This window comes from Aedes aegypti, unplaced genomic scaffold (assembly GCF_002204515.2).
Source record: "Aedes aegypti strain LVP_AGWG unplaced genomic scaffold, AaegL5.0 Primary Assembly AGWG_AaegL5_hic_scaff_1660_PBJ_arrow, whole genome shotgun sequence".
NCBI classification, from domain to species: domain Eukaryota; kingdom Metazoa; phylum Arthropoda; class Insecta; order Diptera; family Culicidae; genus Aedes; species Aedes aegypti.
In genome coordinates, this window is record NW_018735118.1 from 9734 (window position 1) to 36407 (window position 26674).

The 26674-nt window shown below is 36.4% G+C and overlaps 1 protein-coding gene and 3 long non-coding RNA genes across 4 annotated transcripts; 2 read left to right on the forward strand and 2 right to left on the reverse strand.

Moving 5' to 3' along the window:
- Positions 1 to 9534: 9534 nt before the first annotated feature.
- Positions 9535 to 10275, reverse strand: LOC110680619 (proteasome maturation protein-like). Its single transcript, XM_021856417.1, has 3 exons — positions 10150 to 10275; positions 9953 to 10084; positions 9535 to 9879 (listed from the first exon to the last, which is right to left on the reverse strand). Exons 1-3 carry the CDS (start codon positions 10243 to 10245, stop codon positions 9616 to 9618), a joined length of 492 nt encoding a protein of 163 aa, XP_021712109.1. The 5' UTR covers positions 10246 to 10275; the 3' UTR covers positions 9535 to 9615.
- A 953-nt stretch (positions 10276 to 11228) lies between these two features.
- On the reverse strand, positions 11229 to 12787 carry LOC110680618. The gene is made up of 3 exons (XR_002502943.1): positions 12183 to 12787; positions 11890 to 12111; positions 11229 to 11797 (listed from the first exon to the last, which is right to left on the reverse strand). It is a non-coding gene; the product is annotated as an uncharacterized LOC110680618 (long non-coding RNA).
- A 6766-nt stretch (positions 12788 to 19553) lies between these two features.
- On the forward strand, positions 19554 to 20039 carry LOC110680617. The gene is made up of 2 exons (XR_002502941.1): positions 19554 to 19894; positions 19971 to 20039. It is a non-coding gene; the product is annotated as an uncharacterized LOC110680617 (long non-coding RNA).
- A 182-nt stretch (positions 20040 to 20221) lies between these two features.
- On the forward strand, positions 20222 to 20568 carry LOC5566041. Its single transcript, XR_002502942.1, has 2 exons — positions 20222 to 20317; positions 20380 to 20568. It is a non-coding gene; the product is annotated as an uncharacterized LOC5566041 (long non-coding RNA).
- Positions 20569 to 26674: the final 6106 nt, after the last annotated feature.

Consider the following 26674-nt stretch of genomic DNA (forward strand, 5'->3'; position numbering starts at 1 on the left):
AGACACGATTAGGTTTTTCATGGTATTCTCATGTCTAGTAAACCGTGACATGGTTTGTGCATGACCCCAAAAATTCTGGTTCGTGAAAGAACGATTGAGAATATCTATAGTTAAAATGCAGGGAAACTAGCTGTAGTAATTGCTACAAGAAACTTGGGACTAATTACCGTGAACATTCCTGGAAGTAATTCTTGACAAGTTTCTGGAACATCGATAGAACTCCCAGAATACTTCTAGGGACTCCTACGGGAATCTCTCCAGAAATTGCCGTCGAGATTTCTCTACTAATTCACCCCGAAATTCGTTTGAATCGAAATTTCGTTGTGATCTACCCGTTTTGTACTGCTTTCCCCCGTAGTGAAAGGAAAATATCCGGAAAATATACGTGTATAAGTGGAATTTGATACTGGAGTATAAATTGTGCTCCAGATAAGGAGGCACAGCTCAACCTGTCAAATTTCAAAGTAAGAAAATAGGACGTCATCCCTCTGGATTCTATGGTTGGATATTCGCTTGTTGAAAAAAAAAAAACAAACTAAAAAGCATTCGAATGTCACGAGAAGATGTCAAACTGACTTTAAGGTGAAGATGAATCGAAGCCAAACTTCCAATTTTCAAAAGGCACAAATCTGAGGAACCGAACACCCGTTTGAGCTGAAAACTTAATGAATTGATCACCACCAGCTAGTGACAAATCGATTAAGTTTTCAGCTTAAACAGATGTTTGGTTTTCTAGATTTGTGCTTTTGAAAATTTGAGTTTTGGCTTCACTTCATCTTCACCTTAACGTCTGAGCACCGTCGCATTGAAGTCTCCATATATAAAAAAAATGTGCATCAGCTGTAAGTCGTTCCAACTAACGGATCGGATTCGTTAGTGTGGTGGTAATTGTTTTCCAACCAGCGAATCCCCCCATCATGGATTTGGACGCCATTTTGATTCGAAGTAGTAGAATGAGTTTTTCACCTTGTTAGAACTTGTTGAATTTCGAGGCTACTTTTTCTTCTTGGCATTACATCCTCATTGGGACGGATCCTGCTTCTCAGCGTAGTGTTCTTATGAGCACTTCCACAGTTATTAACTGAGAGCTTTCTTTGCCAAAGTGTCGCAGGTACGATGATACTCTATACCCAGGGAAGTCAAGGAAATTTCTATTACGAAAAGATCCTGGACCACCGGGAATCCAACCCTTCAACATGGCTTTGCTTTGTAGCCGCGGACTCTGACCACTCGGCTAAGGAAGGCCCGAATTTCGAGGCTACCGTAACGTTTGATCTACTTGTTCTTCTTTTTTCATGGCGTTACGCACTTACTAGAACAGAGTCTGTTTCTCAGCTTAATTCCTTATAAAAACAGGTTATTACACAGGAATTTACTTTTATAACGCATATATGGTGCCAGAATGAATCTTCGAGTTCAGGAATAGCGTTCAAAATCGTCGAAATTGTAGAACAAAATTTTGAAAATCGTTCATTTCATAGGGTAAATAGGTACCATTGCTCACCTGGTTTTTGTAGCCTATCTAACTCTAGTGGAATTAAATGGTATAGTACCAAATTCGTTTTTTTTTCATTTACTTATCTTATTCAGTTTTTTCTCAGCTATTTGAGGATGATAATAGAATTTGAAACTAACAGTGCGCTAATGGCGAAAAAACGGTTTACTTGATGAAATTCAAAATGGCAGCCAGATTCTTTTTTGCAAACTGTTTAGCTAGCTGGCGTACAAGGGGTCCACCAATATGAGAAAACCGAAAGGAACACCTTTTAGTTTTAGCAAATACTAGCGATCAGTGACATAAAATTGGAATAGTAACAATGTGTGCCGATGGCGGCTTGGTTTCAGCGACAATTGCTCATCCTCATATGTAGAACACAACTCGGAATCACTTTAGAATACTTCAGAAAACCATTCTGTCAGGAACTTATACAAACTTCTCCAAAAACAAACATTTTAAAGGATATATTTTTCAAGAACTTCTACAGAAATTCAGATAGAGATTTCTTGATGGATTTTTCCTATGATTCCTGGAAAATATTGGGAAATTTCATCAGAATTGCTTCTTTTCTTTCCAGGATTCATTGGGGAAAAAAATCTAGAAATCTGTGGATGAATTTAGTGGATTGTTAACAGGTTTTCTTTTGAAAACATGTTTCATGCATTTCTACGTTTGAAGGAGTTTCTGAACTCGCTAAGATAACTTTCGACGGGTTAAAGAAAAAATACCCGGAGGAATTCTTGCTGTCAGGGATCAAAAGAATTTCTGGGAGATTTGCTATAAACATTATTAGAAAAAAAAATTTGGATGAATCGGTAGAGATCTTCCTGGAAGAGCTCATGAAGATATTCTAAGAGTATGACTAGAAACTTATAATCTGCAATGTAACAGATTAAGTCCTAAAAAATTATATATTGTAGGAATCTCTCAATGAATTTCTGGTTGAATTAAAAAAAACAATGCCTGTACAGATGCTGTATCTGTAGTATGAGTCTCGTAACTTCTCCCCTCTCTATGCTATTCCTGAAAGATACCTGGACGAATCATTCGAAGAATTCCTGAATATTTTCATGTTTATTGTATTCATGATTAAGTTTTGACGAGTTCTTTTCAAGATCTGTTATGGACAATGCTTTCTAGTGAGATCTTCGTCAGAAGTATATATTTAAGATAAAATCCAAGAAGATTCCCAAGAAGTTTTTATTTAGGGGCCAGAAATTCGACTTACTTTGGAGTAGAGCGCTAACATGTTTGACACTGGAAGTATTATGTTAGTTTCAAGCAGATGTTCGAAATCCTTTTCGATTGATAGCTTATATCTCAATATCGAGATACAGAATATCGAGAAGTCGTGGATGGTCGACTAGGTATATTTCATAAACGCAGAACAATAATCTAAGAATAGCTAGCTTCCAAATTATCTGTCCCAAAAGGTCTTGCATTAGTAAATGACTATCGGAGCAATAATAATAATTGAAAGGACCCCATTGTAAAACGATCCGGATTTTTATCACCGCCATTCATATTATATAACCGTTTATTTGTGTTAGTGCATAAAATAGATTCGATGCGCTGGGCCAAGTGCAAACAAGACTTCGACAACCGATAGAATCCATCATAGACGTTGACCATGCGTAGAAGCTCGGCTTTGGTTCGCATTCACCCAATGCTGTATTCCCCCATGCCGAAAGTTAACACATCATAATGTTCATCGACGCCATATCAGTTTGTCCACATTGCCGATATATTACAGTCATTTGATAATTTGCCGACAGTCAGAGGGGGTCATAAAATGTAGGCCCTGTGTACGAAATACATGCACCGGCGATGCGAACTTTGATGGGCCTCTATGGAGGGTGGATCTCTACGGGGTGCTATAAAAGGAAAGTATCGATGAAAGAATGGAAGAAATGCAGAAAATTAAATTGTTGTATACGGCAAAGTATGTCACAACATTGTCGTTTTTCTGTGGGTTTTGCACAGCATGAATACAAGTGGAAAGTTGTTGATGAGGTTGTAGGAGATTATTGGTTGAATAACTAGATGTGTACCGATAATGTACTTTGACACTCTAACATCACTCTCAACTTTTTTTTGATCGGCTTGGACTGAAATCTTGAGATTATTCAAATATAATTTTCATAATAGCAAAAATATAGATTGCAATCTCGAAACAAATTGTTATTCATTTAGGGATGGTACCAAAGATGGTTAAAAGGAAAAAGATGATCGACTCTTTGTTTTGCCATATATTTTGCCGACGACACGTTATTCAAGTAACACTACTGCCATCTGTTGAGTCGGAAGCGCGTAAACATTATGTTCAGCTAAGTTTAAATCATCGTGCAATCAAAACACAAAAAATGGAAGAAATCAAAACAACCACGCTTGAAAATGGTTACACAGAAGTGAGTTCGACTCACATAACATCAGGCTTTTATGGACCAACACAAAATTTGAGTAACTTTTATGCATACTAAAAATGTTCATGTGCTGGTTTTTTCTTCTTTCTCTCACATTTTATGCCATTTAGAGATAATTGGCGATATCGAACATCCCCGTTTGAGCTGTGTAGCTTTTTTCAAGCGTCAATGTCATAAACGAACAACTCAACATCTGGTGGTCACTAGGAGAACGTTGCATATTCGTTGGCTTTTGACTCATCAGAGCGGCGCTATTCATGTCGCCCAGAAAAGATGGGAGTCGGTTATCTTTTTCCTTCTAACCATCTTTGATGGTACACAAATTATGTCACGCTCTACTTCAACTTTTTTGGCGCCACCCGTTCATGTTTTGTATGGGATTTACTATGAAAAAACTTACTTTTGCAGAGAAAAATCGCCAGAGGTCGCTCATTGTCTTCTATAAAAAATTCTGAACACAGATCTCGATAGGTAGTTTTACGATGAACAACATTGTTGAAGAGCGCAAAGAATCCGATTCTTGTGAAAAAAGTTATTAAACTTAGACTATTTGGAAATTTTGCACAATTTTGTTATTATTGTTAAGTAAGTTTTTCATATTAAATCCCATACAAACTTTGAACGGCTGGCGCTAAAATATAGCTTCACCGATCGAGCTGAAATTTTGCACAGTTGTTATGGGACCTAAATGCAATTCGAAAAGTGGTGGACTGGAGTGAGAATCTAAATTTTGTCCCACACTAATGGGCAGTGGAATGGAACAGCCGCTGCATCAACCCAAGAGGTCAACTTTTGTTGGAATCCCTGGCCGCATTAAGGTGAAGATGAAACAAAGCCAAACTTCAAAATTTCAAGAGCACAATTCTGGAAACCCGAACTCCCGTTTAAGCTGATAACTTAATCGATTAGTCACCACCAGCTTTTGAATCTATTGAATTTTCAGCTTAAACGGATGTTTGGTTCTCCAGCTTTGTGCTCTTGAAAATTGGAGGTTCTTCACCGTAAGGTGAAACAGTTTGGAATAAACTTCTATAATAGCACTAAAACTTGAAAGGCACAAATCTAGAGAAAACAAATCCAACAGCCGTGCACTTTTTATTTTGACTTTGTGCACTAGCAGAAAGCTTAAAATAAGAAGATCAGAAACATTTTCCAACTTTTTTTCCCGTTCAGTGCCTTCGAAAACGTGAGTAGAGGCACAAGTGCTGGCCATCTTTGGATTCCGTGAACCTTTCGCAGAAAAGGTGCAGAATCGATACGCTTCCAATCGCAAAACGCAACATACTGTTAGCCATCTATACTTTGGTAGCGCAACTAGTCAGATGATGAGAGATTTGATTTTTCACGCATCCATCACATGCCGCTGTGGGGAAAAATGTTTTATTTTCCTGATATAAGATGGTTCACAGTGAAACAGTTAGGCGGAAAAGGTAGTAATATCCATTCTCTATGTTCTACATACGTTTATTTTTTGTATTATTGCACTACTTTCATAAAAATTGAGATCCGGCTGGTATGAGCACTAATTTGAGGTTGGAAAACCAGGATATGTGAGGTTAGTTTCATTGGAACTTTCGCCTGAGCGATTTTTGCGCTTGAATAAAACACGCTTCGGGACATTCTCCGCTGCCCCTAAAAATACCATTGGGTAGATAAATGAATTCTCTACCATTGGATCTCATTCAATTTCATACATAAGTGAAGTAAGCGGTGAAAATAAATATTTTGTTCCGAATGTTTTGAAACAATGAATGAATTTGACATTGCTCTCGTCAACCATCATCATGACGACAGCAGCACACCCCACCGGACGAATTGTCGTATTGGGAGCGAATTATCGACGTGACGTGTTTTGTATGACGGTTATACTCATAGTGATCATCAATCGATTCACTATACACACTTAATTTAGAATGCCGAATCTCAGCTAATTTTAACCGAGATCCGCACAGCCGAGTAGTCGGTAAACAAATTTTCTGGGATCTCAGGAAATAAAAGCAGAATATCAGTTAATTGTTCTTCATTGCTAAGCAACTGAACAATTTGTTAGCTGAGTCTCGTTCAAAAATGAAAAATCGAGATTCGCACAGCCGAGCTCGTGAAAAAAATCTAAGTGTGTAGTATAATACCAGGAGGGCGGAAGGCAGCGCGATGTAACTCGACCCAAGCCCGAGGTTGGAAATCAGCACGCTTCGACGGCGATGTATTCACTGAAGCCCTGATGCACGAACGGAACACTCTGGACCTAAACGGTGTAGAGATAGTTGCTATGATATCACGAGCTTGTGATGCTTCCATGCCGAGAAAGGCCCCTTCTAGAGAGAACAGGCCGCCGGTGTAGACGGTCTAGACGAAGAATGCAACACGCACGCACAGAGGCACAAAGAGAAGAACGCGGTGCAGCATTCAGAGAGGCAAAGTTAGCACTCAAAAAGGAAATCAAGAGTCGAAAACCGGCATGCTTTGATAGTCTATGTCAGAGTGGCCAACTCGAGTCCATGGGGTAATGCCTACACTGCCCATAAATGCATAACAGTCCCACGTGACTTTTTGTCATTTTTTAGTTAATTACGGGAAACGTCATTAAATTGCATATACTTTCATTGTATTATAAGAAAATAGTACGTTTGTTCTAGAAATGTTAAAAACAATATCGAACTTGGTATGTCCCACGTTACTAATAAACGCATGTCAGTCTCGCAACTTGTGTGATAAGGACTTGCGACAAATTGTGTTAATAAGTAAGTCAAGTAAAGGAAAATATACTTATCCACAATTGTTGCCGTAACCCAGAGTGGTCAGAAAAAATCTACGACACACTTAAACGGAAGAATCGTTTGATTCAGCCAGATGAAATAAAAAGCTATTGGATTTCCTTGGACCGTCTTCCTTGTACTTGTACCGACGCCGTCTTTGAACATCCACTCGTTCCCCTCGTTCCACGCACTGGCGTATATAGCTGGTTTGCTCTCGTGAATCCAATGCCTAGATCAACGTGTTAAGACGAATACGGGTTTTCTTCGGTATTTTAAGCCCGTAGTTCATAATACACACACAAGTGACAAGCTTTACTTGATGCGATAATCGACGCTTCTTGGCGTTGTGTGTCGCTTTCATTTTGTTGTTCTCTTGCGTTTTTGGCAAATCCATCAACGGCTTTTTGACTTCCGTCTGAGTCCATTTCATCAGTCCCCGTCACATATATAGTGTCCTCCAAGGATTTTAAATAGCTTACCCATTGCTACGTCTTCGGTGGAAACTGAAATATGCCGTCGCCGCCAGCATTGCCGTCCTTATCGTCAAAGCCAGCGAACTTGTCTTCAGAGCCCGCGTCATTGTCCTACGGGACGCCATCGGCCAAATTCCTGCACTCATCCTCGGAACTATCAGAAGTACCATAACTTTTCAAATAATCGAGAGCTGACATTTTCGCGACTTTGAATGCGGACACTAAACTGTCAAAACAACAATAATACACCATGTGAAGACCGATGCATCATAGTAAGCACTGATACTGTTATGCGTTTATTCTCGTACATTCAAGAGCAAATAAACGCATACCAGTCACGCGTACATTTTTAGGTATATTAACTAAATATTTGAGAAAATTAATAAACAAAATGTATGTAATACTGTAATCAATAGTTCATTGCACCATTTGAGTTCAAATTTGGGTGCGAAAACATCGCATTTTCAATATAATTGGAGTAAAGAAAGCATGCAGGTGTTCACGACTTCTATCGCGTTTTTCTTGGGTGCGCTGTTTTGCTAGTGTGACTGGTATGCATTTATGGGCAGTACAGAGTGGTAATGGCTAAGACCAAAGACGCCATAGCGCCTCAAGAGAAGTCGCCCGAGTTGCTGCGATTGATAATCGATGTAGGGGTGATTGGGGCAATATGGGCTGCCTAAGGAAAACGTCATGGAATGCATAGAAAAACAGCAAAAATATGGTTTAATAGCCCTGCTGAGACTGGTCCCTTGTAACATTGTTTAAGTCGGCCAGGAGAAGCAGTTTTCCTAGGCTATTTTTGCTACATGTGTTGTACTATATGCGCTGGCCCCTCCCCGAAGAAATACCGTAAGGTGGTTCCGGGGAGATAATGGTCTGAGGCCAAGGGTAATGTCGATGCACTGTACACCGCTTGAGCAGTAGGGTGCGGCTGATTGTTCGAAAGTTCTCAAAACCAAAAATTCGTGTGCTCTTCTGAATTCAAATCACATTAAATGGGAAATTTTGAGCCAACAATATTAAGATTTAAAGGCTTTGTTATTTTCCAACCAATTTTGTAGCTCTTAGCATCATTATCTTCAAAATTGAATTTATGAAAAGTTTGAAGAATGGCAAACTTGTCTAAAACGAAAACTTGTCTTAGTTAAAAGTAGTTTTCTCTAAATTTTTCCTCTTTTTAGTAAAAAAAATCATCTTTGTTCGACCATAACTTCATTAATACTCATCCGATTCTAGATCTTTTTATATGCTTTCAAAGATTATTTAGTTGTTTTTAAACTGTATATACAACTAATTAAATTAAAAATTGTTTTGACATAGTTTTTGTTGGAAGACTGAGTCAAAACAATTTTTAATTTAATTTGATTTAATTTACTCACAAAAACATGACTTTTCAATGAAAAAATCACACATATAAAAAAAATCAAAAATATATTTATGATAAAACTCATGAAAAATTGTTTCAAGACCATTTCGAAGGAGAAACCAGCTTGAGCTTAAGTATTGACGTTTAACCGACAAAAAATTGAAAAATATGATATAGGTCGATTTTATCTAAAACTGTACGTTTTATTCTATAGTCCAATCTACTGGTACAGTACAACCATTGGTACCGGCACACTAGGACATTGAATTTTCCTTTTTATGAATCCCATGTGTGCTGCCAAATGTTCAAAAATGTGAGAATTTCCCGTATTCCCGTGTTGGCAACCAGGGGACTACGAGCTGCTCCATACACAAGGCATTCTCTGCAAATTGACTTGTTGCAGGGACTGTTTGTTAGTTATCGCTTGGCAAGTTTGATTCGTTTGGAAATTCATACTTTTTTAAAGCAAATCAAATTAGTGGTTATTTCGCCAAGGGCAAAATGTATACTCTTTTCCTTGAAATACATCTATGAACTAGAAAAGATTGGATGTCTGTGATGCCAACAAAACATGCAGCATCCTTGGAAGGCAATACTATTTGATCAAATTGCCCCCGGAATACGTTACCGGCATCCTATTCATTTTTTTATGTTTACCAAATAATTCATTTTATCTACTCTACAGTAACCCCGTAAAAAATTGCCTATTATTTCCGGAATCCTACAAGATAAGGAGTGCTATTGGCACTTTTGATTCACTTCGGCAGTGGGGTTTTTTGAAAGCTGAGCTCATATTAGTACACACACAACATGCGTCGTATTGCAAAGTTTCAGATAATTCGGCCAAGAAAACCCTCATACCAAAGTGGATTGTGTAAGTGCCCGAGTACCTCTTCACCTACCTACTTCATGAATTGTTACAGAAATCCATTTCAACATCAGAGATAAATCTATAATCATGAGATGTTCTTAAAACAAAAAGTAACACGTTGATTGCCATAAAGATTATGTTGTATGTTATATTTTACCAGTTAATGATTTATTTCGATTTTTGTTTATAACGAATGTTCCCTAGTTAGAAAAAAAAAAACACTGTCTACAAAATGCCGAGAGTTTTCTCCATCACGGCATGCGGCTGTCGCATGAATTCCGAGTTTTCCTCGTTGTTGAACAGATCGGTAAAGTCGACCAGCTCGTCCCGTCCAGTGAGGACATCCCGCGCCACATTGGTGGACGGCAGGAACGGCATATGGCCCACGCGGGACACCGATTTCAACTCCATGGTAAGCTTCAAGGGGGCGGCCAGACCTTCGCGATTGCGGAGCATTTGGAAGTTCAAGTTCTGCCGGTGTTGTTCGTACTGAAAGATTGCAAATTGCAAAATAAGTTTACCTTGATTTGAGCATCCAATTTTTTTTATCCAGAACACTTACGTTCAGTTCCGACTGCTTCAAAGGATGTACGGTTTGAAGCTGGGCAGCACAGCTTTCGTCTAGTGGAGCAACATGACCGGCAAATTCTTTGAAGGTGCTAGGCATCTGGGGAGCCACTTTAATTGAAGCCTCCTGAAAACCATGAGCCGTGAGACATTGATATCGTAATTTCACGAGAATAATCCCAAAATACGTACCATTTTTAAAGCAAATTCACAAGATTCACAAAACTGTTCCGATGTATAAATCAAAATTCGCAATGATGCTGCTGTTTTCCGATCAGTCTGGCACATTGACAGATAAAATGTCAAAAACGAGAAACGGCGGGCGAGTTGGTGAAGCGTTCGTTTTGTTTTGCGGCGAATTTGTTAGCCGAGGCATAAACCAACTGATGCACAGGTACACCGTAGAAAATTTCTAATAGCTTGCTTTAAGATAGGAGTGGTGAATGCGCCAAGTACCTCCACTATTAGTACACTGTTCCTTTAGTTGCGGTATATTTTGGCTTCATTCACAAATTTCATAACGCTAAAAATGGACATTTTCGACACCCACCCACCCCCTCGTAACGCTTTTTGTATGAATATTTTACAAATTTTGTATGAGCCGTAACAGCACAAAGACACCCACCCACCCCCTTCAGCGTTATGAAATTTATGAATGACCCCTTTTAATTTGTGTTCCTACACTGATAAAAATCGCATGGTAATAGAAACCATATCGGGGGTACAATTAAAACATTTTTACCACTTGATTTCAACCGAAAATAATTCGTGCTTGAGTCTACCATGCGAAGGGTTAAATTAATAACGTAGTTTTTATTTACATTTCCATGGTATTGTTCAACCTTATTCCATTGTTTCTTTTACTATGTGCATGGGTAGCATGAGTAAACCACATAGTACGTTTAATCATCACTATGGTTTCATATACTATAGGCCAGGAGAAGTGGTTCACCTAGAGTGAATTTCTGTCAGAGAAAAAGTAGATTTTGTATGAGATTTGACAGAAAAATGAATGACAAGTTCACCCACTTCTCCTCGCCTATGGACCTATGCACGGGTTCACTAATTTGACGTTTGAGCGGTGCCGAATTCACTCATTACCATGGTCACGTAAATAACACGGCACCGCTAAAACGTCAAATAGTGAACCCGTGCATAGGTTCATTGGTGTGGTTGGTTGGTCGTCGCTTCAGGAGTTGTTTTGTTTACTTTCTTGAATGATGATAAACCGTATGAAAAGCATTGATATTACATTTTTTTTATTCTAATTATTATTAGCAGTACAATTCGTGATGAATAAGATATTGTACATCGTACGAATCATGATTCTGCATCCAAAAAGATCATCGTCATCGTCGGTTTTGAGGTTTGCTAAGGGCCTTGCTCAGTGTTGCCACATTTCTATCTGTACCGAAGGCTTAAAAATCTTTTTTATCTGTACCAAAGATTCTAAATATCTGTACCCAAAATCTGTACCACATCCAATAAAAATTATTGAAAAATCCTAATAAACTCGGAAATTTAACATAGTTTTTATTGAAATAATTTCACTAGTTATATAATTATTATTCAATTCTATGGAAATTGTATCTATCAATTAAGGTTTTGTGTAAATTAGATACAAATTTCATGTATCTTTTGGATTTTGTGTCTCAAAATTACCAATTCCAAAAATCTGTACCAATCTGTACTTTTTCGTAAAAATCTGTAATCTGTACCGTACAGAATCTGTACCAAAAACTATAAAAAAATCTGTACCTTTCCAGATAAATCTGTACTTGTGGTAACACTGGCCTTGCTCGAGACAATAATGAATTCCATTCTTGTAGTCAGATTTGATCTAAAATAGATAAAATTGGTATAAATATTAGTGCGTGACTAAAATTTAAGGTTAATTTTCTGCACTCGTTGGATTTTCTAAAGTTTTCTTACGTGTTCCTGTTGATATGAGCACTTTTACACGAAAGGCGATAGAAACGCTTCACCCAGGCCGGATGGGTCAGTTTCCGGAAGATTCTCCTACTTCAGAGATATTGCCGTCATCCTCGACGGCAGGACGGGGTCAGTCTTTGGTTGCTCGCGCTATGTGTAGTTCATTCCAATTAGGTTTACATGTCCACTGGTGTTCTTCCGCCTCAGATTGGCCGCGATGTCCTGTTGAACGAACCGACGGAAAGTGTTGATTAGGATTACATAAGATTACAAGCCGGAATAACAATTCTTACCTGTAGTTCTACCGAAATGTCGGTACACCCGTTCAGGGCGTGAATCATCTCATCAATACACTCGACGTATTCGTAATTCTATAGGACGTTTCTCAGGAATTATTCGCGGCCACCGTGGAACAATCCTCAGGGTTGAACGTCTTCAGCTACTCATCCAGCATGGGGTGGATGCTGCTGATGCGCTCCAACATGGATTCATTAATGGATTAATGAGCAATTTTATGTTCCTGATAACAACCTGTAAAATTGAGCAGAAATTAGTATGTATACAGTATACTGTTCTCTAATTTATTGGGTATATACTTACCGGCGCTGCTTCGAGATAAAAGACAGCTATTCGTTGTATAACAGATTTTGATAAACAGCGAAAAAAGTTGGTGTTTTGTTCTGGATTTTTAAGAACCTGCTTGCACAATAAAAATGGCGAAAACATTTTAGTGACCTACTTGGCATGGTAATTTCCACAATTTCAATTATTATTAATTCGTGGTTGTCGTAACATTGTTTTGATACACATGACCGATTTCGTAGTTATGGATACTATTTTTAGGCATAGTAATGATAAGAACGGTTGTATATTTGAGCATACTATTGTTTTTCTATCAGTGTATATATATATATATATATATATATATATATATATATATATATATATATATATATATATATATATATATATATATATATATATATATATATATATATATATATATATATATATATATATATATATATATATATATATATAGGCCTAACTATAGTTGCGGTATCCGTGGTTTTCTCATGGGATCCTCCATTATAGGAACACTTTACCGCAACCAAAGCATGATGATTAACGGGTCGCAATGATTGATTAAGTAATGAATGATTACATTCAATTTTATGATGATAAATGATTATGATTATTGATTAAAATTTTTGAAGTCATGATTAATGATTGTGATTGATTATTAAACCAGAGTATGATTAATGATTAAACTCAATACGATTAGTGATTATGATTAATGATTATGATTAACCCTTACATGCCTAATGTCAAATTTGTTCAAAATTTTCAATTTCAAAATAATAGTTTTTTTTTAATTATCATTTATCGTATTTATATTAAAAACGTTGCACTATACAAATCTCGTCCAACAAGTCGTTGGCGAGTAGTGTGTGATTGTTGAGTTGAAATCGAATTCAGGTTAACTTCTGCGTCCATGAGTCCTCTCGTGGTCTAGGGATAACGCGCCCTATATAGTGAACAGGGAGTCATGAGTTCGATTCTCACTGAGAAAACGTGTAAATTTATCGCAAATTTCACATCATTTTTCCATTTAATCCATATGCGAAGTAGGGTAGGTGTATCAGTTATGGACATAAAGGTTCCCTATTTCGCTATACGGGATAATTAGATTTTCTTCAATTTTTTTTATTCTGTGTGTCAAACTATTCAATTTGATATCAAATATATCTTGATGATGTTGAAACATTGAAAAATATTCAAAATGTGAAAGTTTTCGAGAAAACCCATATGGACAAATAGGGAACCACTATAGCCATAACTGGTACACTTTCCCTATTTGTAATGTTTAGTTTTACGGTAGTTTTTCAAAATTATGTTTTTCAGTCGTCTTCTAACGAAATTTCGTAAATATCAGGATTGCTGTTTGTCTTTGAAACTACGGGTATCGATTCGTAAATTACGATAGTTCCGGATTCAATTACGGGGAGTACTGGAGTAGTCCCCTTAAAGAGCCAGAAGCCACCTTCATATCGATTCCCAAAATTTATTAACGATTAATCAAGTTTCATTGTTTTGCAATCCTAGTCTAAAGAAGGATGGTTCAAGCACAGACAAACAGACGTCACACTCTCACCGATGTCCATCGACCACCTTTTTAACGGCCGATTCAAATATATGGTAGGCGGCCAATCCACCACCCGCAGCGCTCGCATCGTTTTAGTTCTCATTTGACGTTTACACACTACCGCCATCTGTTGGTCCATCGGCCAAACACACCGATTTTAGCATTGGGCGTATATGTCCTCGTGACTATGATTTTTATCGCGATTTGTTCTAAGTGTTACGTCTGTTTGTCTGTGGTTCAAGGGAAGAGTGTTAAGTTAATCATGATTGAAAAATTGATGATTGAACAAAAAATCATGATGAGAGCTATTTGATTCAGATTTTTTTAATCATAAGTGTACTGAAATAAATTTTCAAGAGTGTGATGCATTCGTTGCATACTTAAAGGTGTTTTGGGCATTTCATGTCATTTAATTATTGTTTTTATGATTAATCTCTGATTAATCATTTATCATTCAATAACTAATGATTAAATGCCCGAAAAGATGCACTAAACGACTTGAAGTATGCAACCAGTGGGTTATATACTAACATTAGATAATGAAGAATATTACTTATGATTAACAAACAATCCTATATAAACAACTTCGTTATGACAAATTAATCACAGTTTTTAATCACAAATCGTGATTAATTGCTCTGGTTCAAGAGCCAGTATCCTGGAGGTAGTGGTCAATATATTGACTTTGTGAAGCGTAGCTTGCGACACGTTATTGATAAACTTGAACATATGCCGGGTTGTTAAGGTGTGTCGATTTCCCGGGGAAAGTGTTCAAAATATTGGTGATGAAAAAAACATTAGCAAGTGAGTATATTATTATTATACATATAAAAGTTTAATGGTATTTGCTCGCCTTTCTAGTGAATTTTAGTATTCTTTGTAAAGTGTAAAGTGAAATGTTAAAACTTAATTAGTTGTTTATTCATACTCCAAAATGAAAGTGAAGCACTATATTGGTAGTTCTGAAACCTAGCTTTCCATATATTAAACTTCATAAATTTGGCAAACCAAGCCATTTAATTCATTTTCAAGGGAATTATTGAAGTATTATACATTAGGTTTTTCGTAGGTTTTGTGTAGGTGTATCCAGTTTTTGTATATTCTGAATCTACATTAAAGTTTGAACCAGAACTCAAAATTTCAAAATTGTCCGTGCCCTGAAACTATTTAATAACGTTTGTTATTGGTATGGAAATCACTTTTGCATCACCCCCAGCAAATTTAACTTCAAGCGAGCTGTCATTGTTTAAATTAAAATGTCTTTGAGTCTACGGATTGAAATCTTTTTGATATACTTGATATACTTAGAAAATGTGATCTTTCGAACATGCTACAAAACACTGCAAATATGTCATTACTAAACAACCCAATTCTTGGAGAAATATTGGGCGAAATCAGTTTGAACATATGCTAGGAATTTCCTAACGAGATCTTCATGGAACACTGGAAAAATATTTTTTCAAACGATGTTTTAAAGGAATTTGAGCTCTTCCTTGATTTGAATCTAAATTTCAGTAAAAACGGTTTGCGATTAAAAATTTGCTGTAATAAAGTTCAAAAGATTTGATATCAGTTTTATTGCTAATCAAGAGAAAAAATCCTCATTATGTAATTTACAACTTGTTTGCTGCATACTTCAAAGCGTTTAGTGCATACTTTTGGGCATTTAATCATTAGCCTTTGAATGATTAACCATTAATCAATGATTATTAATAAAAGTAATGTTTAAATGGCATCTTCCTAAGGCACCGTCCACAAATCACGTAATGCTCGAAGGAGGAAGGGGTAGGCTCATACGGTGCGACTCAAACAGAATTTTGAAAATGTTTATACAAAAAGCATTACGAAGACGGGAAAGCTTTTTTGATCTCGAGAATGCCGAATGTGCCAATTTTCGGATTTTCGTACAAAGTATACAACAATCTTATGAACGGCCAAAAAACTAGTGCTAGGTCGAAATGTTGTGATCTGTAGAATGGTACCATTCAAAAGCTTTCAACCGCGTCTTCGGATTCGGATCAAATAAAACTGAGAATGGGGCCTTCCTTAGCTGAGTGGTTAGAGTCCGCGGCTACAAAGCAAAGCCATGCTGAAGGTGTCTGGGTTCGATTCCCGGACGGTCCAGGATCTATTCGTGAAGGAAATTTCCTTGAGGGGACAAAGAGTATAATCGTACTTCCCCTGGGCATAGAGTATAATCATACCTGCCACACGATATACGAATGCGAAAATGGTAACATTGGCAAAGAAAGCTTTCAGCTAATAACTGTGGAAGTGCTCATAAGAACACTAAGCTGAGAAGCCGGCTCTGTCCCAGTGAGGACGTTAATGCCAAGAAGAGGAAGAAAACTGAGAAATGCACCGTCTTACACGGAGGAAATATTTAACCCTCTAATACCCAAATTTTTGTTTTCGATCTAAATATAATTTTTCGCTATCTAAAATCATTCTAAACACGGTTTGGGCAATGATTTATTTTTCTTCGCAAATTTATGAATTTTGGTTTTTGATTTTTATTATTTTTATTTTTGAACATCCCTATCCTTTTCAATTTTTTCTTGAAGCCTCTTCTGGTTACTGATTTTTGACAATAATAAAAATTAGAGTTTTTACTATACTTTTAAAAATATGATTTTTTCAATTTTTTTCTGGAACATTTTTTATTTTCCGTGTAACTAACGGAAAAACAGATTTGAAATCATTTCAATACCATCAGGCTCTTCTTCTGTGATAGGTTGATCGTAGAAAAATATAAAAAGGTACGATTTTTTATAATACACGTTAAATGAAGCCCAGGCATTTGAAGGTTATATAAGAATACAATTTTTCAAACAATTTTCAATAACACAAAAAAGTTTCAAAAATCATAAAAAACTTTTTTTATATGCATGTTATGAGTCAAGGTTTAAGCCAAAAATAAAATCATTTTAATTTACGAGCTACGAAAAAATACACAAAATTCCAAAGTGTACCCCGTCTAAAGGCGGGGTTGGGTATTAGAGGGTTAAGGGTCTTTTTTTAGTCTTATGATAACGTTCGCGGATACAAAGCAAAGTCATGCTGTACTTGGTTGGATTTGGACGTTCCTTGGGCATAAACGCTCATTGTTCATGCCACAAGATATAAGAAATGCAAATTTATTTATACATTAGAAGGCAATGTTGTAAAATTTGTTAAATTTTGTTCAGTGATTGATTGATGATTGATTGAATGTTTGACCATAATATTGCTACCGAGATGAGCCAGCCTCGGGCTGCAAATCTCGTTAATAAAGATAATAATAATAATAATAATAATAATAATAATATTGCAATGATTATGATTAGTGATTGATTAACTCATGATTGTTTATGATTAATGATTAACATTTTTGATTAATCATAATCATTAATCATTAATCATGATTAAATTAACGCTCGCAACCATTAGTGATATTTCATCAGTTTTAAAACAATTTGAACGCTCTTATGGCACTACCGCAACTATAGGAACTCCCACAACTAATGGATCACTTACCCTATATACTCTTAAGAGCCTAGATTAAAGTTTATTGCCATTTGATTTTTATAATATCGTCCTTCTTCTTTTTGGTATTACTCCTCCACTGGGATATAGCATGTTTCTCAACTTATTGCTCTAACATAGAACCACAGACAAACAGAGGTAACACTTAGAACAAATTTCTTCAAAATCCATCGCCCAGTTTACACCATCATCATCTGGTGAGCATGTCGCACGAAAAGGTGTTTCGTGCAACAAGACCGACAGATGCATAGAGTATCTTCGTACCTGCCACACATGATATATCGCGGCATATACACATGCAAATGGTCAATCGGCAAAGAAAGCGCTCAGTTAATAACTGTGGAAGTGCTCATCAGAACACTAATCTGAGAAGCAGGCTTTGTCCCAGTTGGGACGTAACGCCAGGAAGAAGAAGATTTAAAGCATATTTACTGTTTATACTATCATATCAGTTACATAAACATTGTCGTTGAAATTTCCGATGTTTCATCGTGGATTTAATGCTGAAGCCTTTAGAACAACAAATATAACTCAAATGTTTACAGACTTATGTCAATATTTTAACCAAAGCAATTGAAGTACATTTAAATGTATAAATGTTTCCAGTTGTTAAATGTCTATAAATTCGCAAAATGCTCGGATTAGGAAATGCGTTGATTTAGGACACTTCACTCACAAAAACATAATTTACAAAATACTAGGCAATGATGCGTTTTAAATCTATATTGATTTTTGATTTAATTTCTTAAGATAGGACCATTTTTCAAAGCTTAGCTGCTATTGTACGATGATTTATTAACGAAATAGTAAAAAAAATCTAGGAATCTCAAACATAATTGATTAAAATCAATTGGAACCATCCACAGGAAGTTAGATATTCAAAAATATATCGAAAAATTGCAATCTATTGTATTGATGGATGGCCTCATGAAAGTTTGCAGACAATTAAATGAGTAAGAGTTCAGTTAAAGCAAATCGAAAATATTATGTTTTATCGGAACAACTTGTTTAGATATTGAAACATGGCATGGATATAGTTCTAGTCAAAATAAAGACACTTTCTATGTACACACGGTTGATGCAAGTGCGAAACAGTCCTATCTTTTCAAATGACTTGCGAATTGAGTTGATCTTTTGATTCAATCGGGAAAATTTGTTAGAAAATGGCCCAGGGAGTCCAAAATATATTGGTTGCCCTATGGTTACATTCAGGGCTTGCAAAGAACAGAGCATAAAAGCTTTTGAAAATGTTTTACGACAGCTAGCACTGAAAAGCCGTTGAACGGCCCATTCATCGCTTGTAACAGTGCTAAGTGGTTACTTGGTTAGTTCGTGTAATTTATATGTCCGATACTGTAAGTTTATGGAACACTCTGACACAAGCTCCTCAGAAAGCTGTTATCGTGGTAGATTCGAGGTATATTATAATTAGAATAAAACAGTTTCTGCTACATGAGAATCGTTATAATCATTCGTCATGTTTGATTTATCCTTAAATACTCAAACTGTATTATCCTGTAAAAAAATGGTATTTTATTAATCGCAATCTTCGCGACACCGCATGGTACAGATACATATAGATCAGTTCAAGCATCGAGAACAACAACTTTCAGGCAAGATGTTCTTTTTCGCATGAACCGTACAAGTTATAATGACCGAGAAAGCACATCTTTGACCTTGACCTACGCTCCGTGAGTCGGCAGCATCCAGTGTGGGCCCACAGAGGAGCAGAAAGTAAACCGATCGAGAAAGATAATCGGCACATGCATACACACGCGTGCACAATCTTGAAGACGCTGACGATCGCACTCGATCGTTGGTCATATTCGGTTTGTAGCTATTTTTTGAATGTTAGTCACGAAGTAATACGTTGTATAATTGACCAATTTGATGATTAATCAGTCGCAAAAAATGAATACGAAATAAACTCTAACAAACCAGGATCTACCAAAAACAGTTATCAGCGATGCACTTCATAAACAAACGAATTATCAGTACAATATGATGAATGGTACGAATCGTAGTGGTAGTGAATTGATCGTTGGTTTGACGAATAGTGTAGTAAGTTGAACACAGTTGCAACTTGATAATGTGCGGAGAAATGACCTGAAGTCCTCGCATTCTGATCGCCTAAGCGAGTATCAGTCAATCACGGAACGTCGGTTAGAAAGGAAGTGTGTACACGACATCTTATTCTATCGTTATCATTGTGTTACTACTAGTGATAGTGCATATGGAAGATTAGTTTTATGACTGGAGATCTAGCTGTTTTGATAAAGTGATATCATTATCATCATTTATTTCTTGTTGCTATACAAAACATTACTTAATGATGTAAGCCAAAACTCACTAAAAAATAACAATCTTGAGGAAACTCAAATTTTGAAATTGTCTCTTTTATTTCAACCAGGCGTTCAAAACTATCTCTCGAGCAACTGAATGCGCTTACACCAACCGAGTTCCATAAAGTGTTTGAAAATGGTAGTAGAATGTTGGCCAGAAGCAGCGATCTTTCATGCTCGGCCATGGTGCCATTCAAGAGTTTCGAAAGCTATGATCACAATTTTCGAGAAACTATCTCCAACGGCTCAGTATCGAAAATAAGCTTTCGATTTTGCGCTTACATCCAGACTTGGCCGGGAAATTGTTGGACCACTCATCAACTGACAGAAGAATCCAGTTTGGAACAGGCCCAGTGCTGGGTTGGATAAGCTCACGCCTCAAGATAAGAAAACGACTGACCATGCTGAACAAAGAGTATGGATAATTGATTGTGTTTTTTCTTCGGATCCTCAATAACGGTGATGCTATCTTTCCAGGTACAAGGAAAAGTTTGGATTTCCATTTGTGGTTTGTGTTCGTGAGGCATCTAAATTTGAAGCAATCCTCGCAGGTGTAACAGAACGAATCAACAACAATCCGGAACAAGAGATTGAAATTGGTATCGGAGAAGTGAAAAAGATTTGTAGATTAAGAATTCTAGAGTTAGTCAATAAATTATAATAATCCAAAAATATGTCTAATGATGATTTTTTAAAACAACTCACATGTGTAACACTAATCGATATGCCCTATGCATTGATTCTATCATTGTTGTTAGAGTGGATACGTCGATTTTTAACTTTTTGCCATCGTTTATTAGTCATATAGTTTTGGAACTTCTCAGCAAAAAATATGTTAGAAACTTTTACTTACCTCGGACAATCTGTGTGCCGGTTTGCTTATAATCCTAGTGAGACTGCTGTTGAATGAAATTTTCAATTATGGTGGTTTAGGAATCGTCTCACAATGTTACAGGTTTGAGAATCACTGCCTTTGAATGCTGTTTAGGTTTTCATTCAATTCCAGCTCGTCCAGGGACCTTAAGAGAGATTTTGGAACAATTCCAGTCACTAAGAGGAATACTGGAACTATATTGACATTTTTTAGGAGCCAAATCTCCTTCAAACCCTTCGCCAAGTCTTGTTACTTTTTGGAAAACGTTGATTGAACATTGAATGATCTTTGACCAGCGGTACAGCAATGTCAATGAGCTTGTCATCCTTTTGTCGTAGACCACAATGTTGGGACGGCTAGCACTGATTAGAACTTCCGTTTTGATCTTGCGATCTAAGTACAGCTTTATGTATCTATTTTCATGTAGCGGATCAGGTAGATACTTGAAGGAGGGCACAAATCTCGCATACTCTGAGATAACGCCCTAAAAGCCATTGGTAACCATGTGTGTAGTTCGTTGTTTCTGAGCAAGTGAAGGAATAAACATCCAAACCAACATCACTGGTACACTCAAAAAAATCGACACGTCGTTGCTACGTGGAAAATCACGTAGACCGTTTGAAATTCATTTCGCCTCGACTTCACCTGGCCAAGGTGATGTTTACCATGCTATTATTAAACATTAAATGGTGACTCCGTAATGTTTTACCGTTGTTAACCAATCAGAGTTACGTGAAATTCACATTGGCTCTTGAATTCATTTTGACAACCGCATTTCGCATTCATTCAATGTTGTGTTCAAGCGTGAAGAAGACGTCCACTGTTTTTTTTTTTCTAAGAGCTTGAGGAGCTGCCGGACTTGACAACAATTTTAAAAACAATTTCAAGGTAAAAATAGTTTGGATTTGCAAAGTTTACATATTAATTAGTGTTTTATATCTGATGTTATTCCATACAGCGGCAAAGTTAACTGGAAGTAGGCTTACCAGAAAGATATTTCAGAAAGGAGGACATTTTGCTTTACTGGTCTTAAAAAAAGGAGGACATTTCAAAGTTTTGCCATGCCCGAAAAAAATCAAGTTTTATCAAGTTAACAAGATTTTTTAAGGTACTGATATTTGAATCATGGCTTGCAATATGAACTTTTATTTATCGTTCCACTCTTTGCCATTATCATAGAAAACCGACTCACTTTCCAAAGCATATGCATCGAATCTTGTTCCAAAAGCCAAAAACACATTGCGGACTCAATTATTTTGTTGAAGTTTCATCAAAATAGACGATTGATGAAGAGAGATCGATCATTTCAGATTAGCCTTTGCGACAGAATAGTGTCATTTTGTTAAAAAAACTGTATAAATCAATGAGGAAAGTTTAGGGAAAGCAACAAAAAACATTGTTATTATATACCAAAAAACCTCGATAGTGAAGGACAAAAAGCCACTTTAATAAAGATAATTATAATAATAAAAAAAAACGTTATCTTTGACACAGGTTAAAGCAACCATAGATGCTTCAGGATATTTTCCTATTCACTGGTTCGTATTGAACTGGGTTGTTCTTAGAAGTTCAAAGAATTTTGATCTACGGTATCTTGAACGAACGAAAAAAAATCATACAATTATTTTTTGATCTATACTTTCCTGAAAGAAAGTTAAATCGATTCAACAAGTTTTTTTTCATATTTGTATAAAATTTTCTCATCTTGATGAATAAATAGTAGACTCATGTCGATTAGGAAAAATAATCGGTCTATATTATTACTTGGAACGTTGAGATTACTGTTCTCAAATAAAATGAAGGGTGTTATTAGGATTGTAATAAATTTGTCTTAATAGAAAAATCACAGTTCGTGAATAATATATTTGAGCGAATAAAATTATTTATTGAAACAACTCCCAAAAGCAATCATCACACATAACATGTATTAATCTAGACAAGAGATGCCAAAAGGTCGTTTGGTCTCAACATGGTTGACAAATAACCGAGGCATGAATGTATTCTCTATCTTATTTAGGGCTAACATCGACATTTTGAGAAAAGAAACCAATTAAATAGCTGTTCATTATTGGCTCAAAAGTTTAAAACAAATGTGCAAAACCGAATGCTGAAAAAATTTTCAAACTGAGAAAAACTCACAACCATGTTTAAAATATGTCAGTATACACTTGCACGAAACAAACAGTGGTGTTTGACGCTAAAAACTTCTTCATCATCAATTAGAGAGTCTAACGTAATAATCAGTTAGATAGGAAATTCAGTTTTCGAATAAATTTGGAAAAGGAGACATTTTAGCGCAAAGAGGACGGGAGGACAACATGATACAAATTAAGGAGGACATGTCCTCCGACAGGATACATCTGGTAAAGTCACCTAACTGGGCAGAGATAATGATCTTTTGATGGATGAATTCACAAATAAACCCGAAGCATAAAGAGCATTGAATAAATGACAATTGCGGCACACAAATCCCAAGCATTGTTCTTGATTTCAAGTACGACTATAAGTTCCTGATCTTATATACCGTCAGTGCACAAGTACCTCCGTGAGCCGAACTACTGAAGCAGTGGTTGCACTAGAATATAATGTCTAAAAATCTCGCACAATTTAAATCTTTATACCAAATTGAAAAGAATGCAAGAAACATGTAAACTAGGGCAGTTGAATCATAAAATACTTTTAATAACTTCCATTGAAAATCATCCTCGGGGCTACTGAACCCGCTTTGTAAAAAGTACGGGAGAATCACGTAGTCTTACGTGTATCGTTCGGTGGAACGCCAAACTCAGTAAGTTCTATGGTTCATATCTGTGGTACCTTACGAGCTTAACGCTAAGATGCTACGTAAAAGGTGCGATGGAGAAAAACCACGTAAATGTTTTCACGTAGCATGACGTGTGGATTATTTTGAGTGTAAAGATAATGATTTTTTCTTTCACCATAAGTTCTGTAACAACGTAATCAATCCATTCACATGCCTCAAAACAATGAGCCTACACACATCTTACTCTATGGCATTTTAAGGACGAGATACTAAAGTTATGGAGTAATGGCCAAGTAACTAACTGAAGCATACGAGTATGTGTGTATATAATTATGTACGGGACATGCGTTCACTCTATAGGGTCGCATACTGTCAAACTATTAATGAAAACACTCTTAAGTTTAGAAATTTTACTTTCCCAGCCAACAAACACGCCACATTCTTTATAATTTCAAATCTACAAAACCTTGGAATTTTACGCAACAATCTCAAGTATCGACATTCCAAATCCTATGACTTGATAATCAGAGCTCTCCTATGTGATATTTCACGAAATACCCCTCAAAGGACTATACAAACTTGTCTGAAAAGATCTAATGCATTTTTTATCCTATAACTCATGCAAATGTTCTGCTGCGCTACAACATTACCACTGATATCAACCTCCTAAGCATCGTTCGTGTCTATAAACTAACTCATTATGCCAGATACCATAGTATTGATATTTTACACCGATCAGAAGCCGGACCTATTCCTTGGCACTTTTGACTTCCACTTCGCACAGGGTTTTTTCAGTAACTGGTGGAGTGATTATCTGGCGACAATATGATATCATCCGGACGTGCTCAAGAATTTGTTTTACGTGCCGCGTTTGAGTATCTTGTTACAAAAAGGATTCGATTTTATCAGTTTTTAATTCAAAATAATTCTGAATTCCAACAATAATTCTGTATCATGTACTAAACCAGTGAAAACAACAAAAGACACAACACCGTTTGTCTTTAAATGAACTGTAGTAACAACAGTCCCAACAAACATTAGCATTCCGAGAAGTCCCTGAACTGGACCCCAGCAGGTAAAAATCGTGGATCACGAAAATGGTGATGAAACTATCCGGGGCGAATGGCAGATTTGATCGATCCCTGACGAAATAATCCCAATAATTTCAATGCTGATGGAAACTTACAGTTTCAATACTGTGCAAACGCTTGTTGAAGTGCTGGTCATTACATCACTTTACCTCCTTTCAGATGATGCTGAAAATATGTAAACTTATATTAAAAACAATCCATCATATTATCCTCCAGAGTGGTTCAAAATATCGTTTTATGCTCCATACCGCTAATTCGATTCTAATTCTATCATTATGAATAGGGTGGCGTAATTCAATTGTAATCTAAAGTGTCCAAATATATATGGTAAGGTAAACCCGGTAGAAAAACTTTTTCTGTTCCAGTAAAAGTGTGAGCCTTTAATGGGAAACCATTGTATGTATTTAAACCAGTCTATAGGTAAGAAATTAAGCAACTATAACTATTACTGGGTCTTCCTTAGCCGATGTTAGAGTCCACGGTTACAAAAGCAACGCCCAATGCGAAGGTGTCTGGTTCGATCCCGTCGGTCCAGGATCTTTTCAATAAAGGAAATTTTCGCTTGACTTCCCTGGCGATAAAGTATAATCCGTACCTGCTATACGATATACGAATGCGCAAAATGCAACTTGGAAAGAAAGCTCTCAGTTAATAACGGTGGAAGTGCTCATAAGTACACTAAGCTGAAAGCAGGCTCTGTCCTATACGTTAAACTCCGCCAAGAAGAAGAAATGATCCCACTCAGCCAATGGCAATGATTGACACACTGCTTTGATTGCGGCCGTCTACTAATTTTCAGACCAGGATTTAAAATTGAATCTTGGCGAATTCTGACGGAACCCAAGGGAGAATTTTTGCAAAATCATGTGTGAGTTCAACAGGGAGGGAATTTCTACAAAAATCCTACGACAGATAATCATTGCATATATTGTTTTTATATTCTTCCTGAGAAAACTTTTTTTCGCTAATGTTATTGCGTAACTGAAATAACATATTTGCGCATCTCAAGATCCAAATTATGCGTCTCTTAAGTCGATATAGAGTTACAGAATCGAATGTCGTTCTCAGAATGTATACCCAGCACGTCACAATTTATGTGCTACACGGTTGCATACAGTTTCTAAGTTTTTACGTTGAGTCTTATAGAAACCCATACAACATTCATTGTTTCTTTTGTATGAACGAAACAGTACTTTTCTGAATCATAAAAAAACATAACTTGTGATCATCGGTTACATTTTGATTTTGTTGATAAGTATCGTTCATTACAATGAAGTTTAAAATTTTCACTTGAGGCACATTATAGCAAAAGGCATTTACAATTTGATAAATGATCGTCCAAATTGTGCAGTTTTAACAGGCAATATCTCCAAGAACTAGACGTGCTATGATATTTTTGAAAACAGTAAATTGGTTCCAGCAACTCGTAATTCTTCCCATAGACTTCTGATTTTGTTCTAAAAGTTTATTGGAAACCGACTGCGTAGCTCGTTTCTGAACAAATGGAAATAACCAGCATAAAAACTATAACCACTGGGATTTTAGAAAGAGGAACTTCTTTTCATCGTAGCTTGTCTATCAAATAACCGTGTAAACTCTTTGGTTTGCTTACTTAACAACAAGCTCATACTTGGTTACCTATGGCTTTTAGGGTCGAGATCTCAATCAAAAGAGAATTGAAGTACAAGCGATATTCTTTGGCGCTTGACACATAAAAGTGTTTCCTCAAGTGTTTTCGTTCAGAATGCTTATCTCAAATTCACTCAATAATTAACATTTATGAACTGGATTTTGTGGAAGCAGTTTCAGATCGAAATTATTAAAACACATATTCTATCAAGTTTCTGTAAAAAATAGTTAAATCTTTTCGGGTTAATATACAGCAAAACTGTTCTTAGACGTTTGCTGCGAAATATGGGATATTATTACTGTCAAAATATAACAGTGCCTACGGATCTTGAAAAGACGAAAAGATAGTCCGATAATTCGTAATTTTTCTTGATATTGTACCTGGGTTACTGAAAATGTTTTTTCCATCTATTT